General features: G+C 41.9%; 1 protein-coding gene across 1 annotated transcript in view; it reads left to right on the forward strand.

Annotated features, from left to right (window-relative positions):
* Positions 1-1339, forward strand: part of IL20RA (interleukin 20 receptor subunit alpha) — an 11848-nt gene extending 10509 nt beyond the window's left edge. Inside the window, exon 6 of the mRNA XM_009281474.1 lies at positions 401-1339. Within this exon, the coding sequence (XP_009279749.1) occupies positions 401-1339 (939 nt within the window). The remainder of the gene's footprint in view (positions 1-400) is intronic.
* Positions 1340-7976: the final 6637 nt, after the last annotated feature.

Consider the following 7976-nt stretch of genomic DNA (forward strand, 5'->3'; position numbering starts at 1 on the left):
AATAACTCATCAGTGCTTACATCCTGGCTGGGAGATCAGTAGTAGACACCCACTACAACATCTCCTTTGTTTTCCATTCCCCTAATCCTTACCCAGAGGCTCTCCACCACATAATCACTAACTGTAAGGGCTGTACAATCAAACCTCTCCCTTACGTACAGCATGACACCTCCACTTCGCCTGCCCTGCCTATCCCTCCTGAATAGCCTGTAGCCCTCCATCCCAGCACTCCAATCGTGGGACTCTTTCCGCCAAGTCTCACTAATACCAATGACATCATAGCTCTGGGAGCTGACCCACACTTCCGGTTCATCCTGTTTGTTTCTCATACTGCGTGCAAGCAGCAAGACGGTATTTTTACTATACTTCGCTCAAATAAAAATATTTTTTTGCTTTTCAGGTATGGCACTACACTGACAAATGCAAGGAAGGGGTTTTCATACCATGTGAAAAAATAGTGGTCAACATTATCACTGTTAATGTGGATGAGTGCAAGCCATCTCAGGAATCCAATCATCTATCAGAAAGGAAAAGTCCCCGTTATTATTCTGTTTACAATGGCACCGAAGGGAAGAATTTGCCTTCAAAAGAAGTGCTGGAAACAAAACACTTGCTTGATATTTCACATGAAGAGTTTTCACACGAAGAGGATATTTTAGCGGAAGGGGACCAAACTGGGAACTGGCCATCATATGGCCAGACTGGAACAAAGAATACTTTGAGACAGAAAAGTGCAGAGACTGTAGAGTACGAATATGATGTAAGGGCTGAAGACTTCAGTCCTGGTCAGAAACTAGAAGACCTCAGTTTGAAAGATAAGACCTCTGCCCCCAGGGGACTCCTAGGTGAGCCACAGATTGCTTTGGGGGACTTGGTTAATATGAAAACAGGACAGCCATATTGCCCCCAACTAGAGGTGAGGGCAGCAGATCCTTGTTTGGGACAGAAAACAGAGGAACTTAATTTGAAGATGGTTGATGCAGCAGATGAATTGCCGGGTGAGACCCATATCAACTTGGTGGACTTGGGTACTGAAAAATCTGGGCAGACATCCTATCCTCAGCTGGAAAAAATAGCACAGGGCCTCACGGAGAAAGATGGTGAACAGACCATATTAGTAGATTGGGATCCTCACACTGGAAGACTGTATATTCCTACCTTGTCCAGTGTTGAAAATCAGGTGTGTGAAGGAGTATTCAAGTGTGATGATCCTGACAAAGAGGGAATTTTGTCCAGACTGTATGAGAAAGAGGTATCTGATGAATCATCAGAGGACCAAGAAATGTATCTCCTGCAATTCAAGGAACAATGGGGACTGCATGTAGAATTGGAAGACTGAACAGTAATTTTCTAAAATATTCTAAAATGCAAAATCTTGTTTCCTTTGCCAAAGAGAGCGATGGACTCAGTGGAGCAAACACATCTTAATGTATTGAAGTTTTTGGAACCATCACAGCTGAACAACTTATTCATTATATGTTATTTATAACAGTTTCCAGACGTGATATAAATGATTTCAACTCCCATCATAAATCCCTCGGGTAAAATGTGATGGTTATGACATTCTCTACTTTCAAAAAATATATATATTTTTACAGAGGATGCTGTTAGGATTTTCACATTATAATTCCTACCAAAACAAATTATTGGCGTTTGAAAGCAGTTATTTTTAGCAAATAAAAAGCAACAATATGACATTTTGCTGGGCTATTTCATGTATCTTGACACAATGCAGTCTTTTCTAGGTCTCACTCCTGCTACATGTAGTGGTTTGAGCTGACTTTTGTGGAAGTTAAGGGCATTCCAGTATATATTTTGTTGCTGTTTTATAAACATTCTTCTACTTAATGAAGTTCTTAGTATTTCTCTTGAAAGACTTGTCTGAGGTCGGGGGTCCCATCCATACTGTGCTGCGCAGATGCAGCCAGCAACAATTCTTTTAGCAGGTGTGCCTACAGGCTCAACAGACATAAGGGAGAAGAAAGCAAGCATTAGTCTTATTTTAAACTGGGGGAAAATGTGGCACAGAGGGATTCGGTGAAACGCCTATAACCTTACTGGACGGACCGTGTCTCACTCAGCCTTAGACACTCGCAGTACGGCATCTGTATGACTCATGTTCCGCAAGCGTCTGTTCCTCTCCGATGACTTTAACAGCAGGCTGCTGTGACTAGCTCGGGCGGAGCAGTCTGCCCCAGACACACTGCTGCTGCTTCAGACACATCCCACTTGCCATGGCAGACCCAGAGAGTGTACCTGTGGGCTTTCTTTTCTTATCTGATGTCCTGACCAGGACTTCTGATACAAGTTCACTTTTTCTCCATGTCATGTGATATTTATTTAGGATAGTAAAATTACAGGATATTCTAGAAATTACTAGGGCAGGTGATACTTTTCTTTTCAAAGCCTATCTGTCACTTTTCTACTTAATGGACCTTTTTTTTTAACACCAAAAAAAAATTGCAGTAATGATTTGTTTGGTTTTGAAGAGGAGAAGCAAAAAAAAAAAGAAAAAAAACTTTTCTATGATGTTTAAAAATTGTACCGTCCAAACTAGGTAGATGGCTAGGTGTATTTTTGAAGGAAGATCTTTACCAGTATCTTTTCTCTCAGGTAATGTTCTTGTTGCATGACCTTGGCATTTTCTGTGACTATTGATCCTCTGAAATATTTCAGTTATAGTCATAGACTTCAAAACCTGAAATGACAGTAAAATATTTCATGCTGATGACTCCTTATCTGACATAAAAAATGTCCTCAACTGTTTTCATAATAAAGATATAGCTCATGTAGCAATGTTATACCTAAATACTTATATCAATACATTTGTGCGTCGGGAGGTTCACAGAGCAGGGTTATAGCTCAGTGTGAAAGAACATAGTTGGAGAGGGTCACCTGAACAGATGTGAAAAGAGCAAAATTTCTACTATTATAGACCAGCCTCATTTAAGCCACCCAAAATCATTCCCAGTATTTCCTAAAGTTTTCTTAACTAACCTCTTTGTATACAGTCTCTTAACTGTCTTTTGCAATGTGGGGGCTCTAACCCATTGGTAGGAAACAATTACTTACTTTTTTTCTGTAGTCCATTGAATTTTATCCAGTTACTGCTGCTCTAAGATCTATCACTTGTGTTTAGTGTCTATCTTCCATATGGAAGGATGAGGATGCCCCAGCTCCCTCAACAGTTTGGTCCAGCTGCCAACCAACCTTCCTTGAAAAGGAAGGTATCCCTTATGTTTGGTTTGTATTTCCTCTGGCCTTATTTGCCAGCCGTTGGTGTCTGCTGCTGCTTATTTTGTTACATAAACAAGCCTTGCCCCAACAGTTACTATGCAAGGACGTTTACATACCGTAATCAAGTCATTGCTGATTAAAATTTGAAAACTTGGTAACTAAACCATAGAATCTCACTTCATTCAGTTCTTTGGTTATTGTAAGCTCCTTTCTCTGCATCTGATCCCATTTTGTTTACTTTTCAGTTACAATTAAGTTGTATAGCATTTATTTCCTCTCTTGTACTTGAAAAGGCGTTGCCTTCCTAGTTAACATTACTTGTGATCAGGGCATGAGATACCGAGATTCTTGAAATCACAGATGCGTTTTCATGATAAGTTTATGCTTTGAAATAGGAGTTAATTTTTGGACCAAAATATTTGCAATAGAAGCTTGCAGCACTTTCAGTGTTGCTTCCTTTTGATCTGAATTTGCATTAAATTCAGAACTGATACTAGATTATGCAAACAGTGCTTCTTCATGTTTATAAGATATAGTTTCAAAGTGTTCTCAGGATAATCACAGAAAAAAAAGCTGGGGAAAAAAAAGTAAATGAAGCTAAGAACTTTCTTTTATATGCAAAAGAATTTTTCGGGTTAGCTAGTCAAGTTCTGGAATTGATGAGGCAGAAAAAATGGTGCCAATTTCCATCAGTATAATACCAGTAAATTGTTGATGGCTTTTTTAATATCCTCAAAGTTACTCCTATTTTGCCTTAAAATCTTTTAATTATATTAAACAAATGAAACTGATTAGACATGGTACCTTCAGCAAGCCAAACAGTCAGCAGGGAGCAAAATACTTACATGTAAAATTGTAATTCTACCTACAAGATTTCAGGCAAGAGGCAACTATTAATTACATGGAAGATCCAAGCATGAAGAGAGCCGACATGTTCCTAGTCTTTATTATGCTTTACTAAACTTTGATTAGCCACATTTAATAGACTTAATGTAGCCAAAAGCAAGGTCATATATCTAGAAGCAAAGACTATACTCAAACATAAGGCCACTTGCATCCTTAAAATCAATGATTTTGAAAATGATGTGGGAGATTAATAGAACTAAGTAGCGGTATGTTGAGGACAAAAGGATGTATATTTCTTGACTACAATGGCAATGAAAATAGAATTTCACCTGTGTCTGCAGGGCTGATGTGACCACTACTGGAAAAACTGCATCCAGTTTATGAAATAAACCAAGCCATGAAGATGGAAGGCAAATATAACTTAAAAGGCTAAGGCAGTGCTCTTTTGAGCTTGAAAAACAGGAAACCTAGCTATCAAAATGAGATCTAATGGTGATGAAACTGATAGCTAGTTGTGGGCACACACAGTTTTGGAAAAGGAACTATAATTTGTAAGTCTGGTTTTGCTGCCTACAACTTAGAGAAAGTGACAGGGTTCTCAAGGAGAGACTGAAACAGGCAGCTGAGTGCAGGATACCTGTGGTCTGACTTACAGCGGCCCTGGAAAAACTACTGCACAGTGAGAACGAGCAGATGGAAAAGTCCAAATATGGCAGGCAAAAATGCAGTATGAGCTGTGTGCCCGGCACAATAAGGACTGAAGCTGGAGTGCCCGCCCAGATAAGGGCTGCAGCTGGAGTGCCCGCCCAGTACATGAAGTTAGCCAGGTGAGGAATACATGATGACTGCTGAATACACGACTGCCTAATACATGATGCAGGATAACCTGTAACGTGAAATGACCCAATTGTTAGAAGGAAAAACAAATTGCACAGCCATTGGATGCAAGCAGCTGGATTGCCTGGACTTCACAGGGCTCTCTGATCACCTCACCAGAGGACCACTAAAGGAGCATGGGTGGCTGGACAAGGCTGAGATGAGGATGTTCTCTGCAAAAGTGGGATCAGAAAGAGTTCTTGGAGTGGCCCGCTGTGGATAGAGGGTAAGCGGGTGCATTTTGGAGATGCCAGCAGTGCATTAGCATCTGTGATGGTCCAGTAATTTGCAACACACCAGTAGTGCAGTGGTTAGGAGAGGTGGGCTCTGGGAAGAGTAGCCAACACTGCTAATCAGATAGCACAGATTTTTCTATGGATATTAAGGTAGGTCCAGCAAGAGCTCTGAAAAACATTCTCAGGGTCTAGAAAACGCACAATATGAAAACATCCTGAGCAAGGAAATACTTCAAATTACATTATTAACAAATGACTGCACAGAAACATGCTCGATTTCTACTGATTCCAAGCTAAATTTTAACTTGAGCTTATGCTTTAGCACTTCCCTAAAGAGTAGTGAATTCCTGAATTTGGGACTGACAAAGTCTATCAAAGTTTATCAGAAGAGAGTTAAGTCATGACTTCTGTAAGGTCTAACCTGCAAATACAGGCTTAACCAGCCAAAATTATTGGAATGTGAAACAAGCGAAACTTAAAATAGAACATGACCATGGTTCAAACATTTTAAAACAAGGACAAATGACAATTTACTGTGAAAATTCTCCAATGCCTGTAGGTCTCTCAAACAAGCATCTCTTTCTTCAACAATAATGCTAACAGATGGGTGACATTTCTTGCCTGGAATATGCTGAATGGTATAATGATGCTTGTACGCTGTCAAGTCTTAAAACTGATTAATCCTTTTTTCCCCCTTTTAAATAACAAATGTTGGCTCATCTATAGAGCGGAGTTAAAAAACAGTTGTTCCAAGCACCACATTTTTAAACAATTGCAGTTTCTATGTCTGACATGATTCATTCTTGCAAAGTCCAAGATTTAAACCTGTTCAGCTATCTCCCATCGTCCATTCAAATACCAATGTTCTCCATAAAAGGAAGACACAGCAACAAGTCAAGATTTTTCTGCTTTGGTTTTGCATGTAGGTTTCAAGCTTCATCAGCCCAGGATCACACAGCAGTAAGTATAGGAAGTCATTTTCATGTTTAGCATCACCTAGAAACCAGAAAGATTTTTGGTAATTTGTACCGGCAATAACACTAAGCTGGTCTCCTTAATTTCTCACTATCTTTTCCCTTTCTGGTACTGTAAGGGACGAGGCCCAAGTGACTGTACTGTGAGCCCGGACAATGCCCGAGAGAAAGCTCCAGAAGTAGCAAAAGGCAGTCACGGGGAGTGGCCTGGTGTCACTTCCCTTGACTGACTGGTGTCTCAACCACTCCTGGAACCGGGGCGAGAGAAGGTCACAGAAGTCCAGGGACTGGGGCCAATAAATAGGGGCACGTGCGAGCCTCTGGGGCGCTCTCTACACCGACACCCCTGTTGGCAGGTCCGACACTGCATCCAGGACTGGTGATCTCCCTAGCTCTCTCTCCCCCCTTCTCTAGCTCTCTCTCCCTCCCCCCCCCGCCCCTTAAAGCTGCTAAGTAACCCAAGGCCTACCTCAACTTCTCATAAGGCCTCATAGCTTAGGTGGATATAATTGTGAGGGGGTCAACATTTACAGAATGTTTGTTCCATTAAAGTTGATGTTTACGTACAGACCTTGAGTGTTACCTCACCTTAATCCACACTGAGGGGATTTGCGAATCTTAGTCACTCTCCCCTTCTCGGAGTTGGGACGTGACAGGTACGAAAAAAAGAACAAAAAGTACAGACTTCCATTTTTTAAAACTTCCAGAATCAGTCTAGCTGAGACAGATTTTCCTGGACCAAGTTAGGTTTTAAGAAGAGGACTTGTCCCTTAGCACCACATAAGCCGGGAGAGGTTCGAGCAGTGGCAAGCCATGGCTGCCTGGGAAATGCCGGTGCTTGACTGCTCCCCTGTTACGGAAAAGCGGAAGGAATATAAGGCCTGCCCTTCCCCACCAGGAATGGCATGGGCCCATGTTAGTTGGCACGATCTGAAAGCTGTAGCGGATAGAATTACAATACTTACGAAGGAACAAAAGGCACAACCAGGAAAAGGAAAAGCCACAGTGTGTGCTGTGTTGGGAGCAGCACTAGTGGCAGCCCAGAAGGAGAGGCACCTGATGAAGCAAACTAGTGATGAAATGGTTGAATCCTTGCAAGAACAAGTGGAAGCCCTGCGGAGCCAACTGACCGCTGAGCGTAGTGCCACTCAGCAACTCCGCGCGGCACTGTCAGATGCATTGGGCCAAGAAAAAGTTTTACGGTCTGAATTAGAGGAAGGAGGACAAGAATCTCCTGATTGGACAGATCTTAATTCTGTTCTGGATAGTGTGCTGGGATTTAGAAGCTTGGCACAGTTGGCCAAGAAACAGGGCCCTTGTACCCGACTAAGGAGTTGGAAATTGACCACGAAATATTTTACCCGAGAATGAGGAAGTGGTGATGAGGCCAGTGATTAAGACAGAGACCACCGATAATGGCCAAGGTAAGGGAACACCCAAAATACTCCAAATACAAGAACTGCCTGGCAATCAACCGGACCAGAGACCTCCTCCCTCTTATATAAAACCTGCCCCTCCATTTGAACCCCACCTAAAAAACGTATGGTTCACTGACATGTCCTCTAGAAGAGAGGGAAAGGTATGGAAATACCGAGCGGTAGCCCTCCATGTTGATTCAGGGGACCAAATTGTGACGGAAGGAGAGGGAAGTGCTCAGTTGGGAGAACTGGCAGCCGTGTGGAGCGTGGTTATTAGAGAGGCTGACACTAAAGAACCAGTGTTAATTTACACAGATTCGTATGCTGTGTTCAAGGGATGTACCAAATGGCTCCCATTTTGGGAACAAAACCAATGGGAGGTCAATCAG

Source organism: Aptenodytes forsteri, unplaced genomic scaffold, assembly GCF_000699145.1.
Source record: "Aptenodytes forsteri isolate BGI_AS27 unplaced genomic scaffold, ASM69914v1 Scaffold82, whole genome shotgun sequence".
Taxonomy (NCBI): domain Eukaryota; kingdom Metazoa; phylum Chordata; class Aves; order Sphenisciformes; family Spheniscidae; genus Aptenodytes; species Aptenodytes forsteri.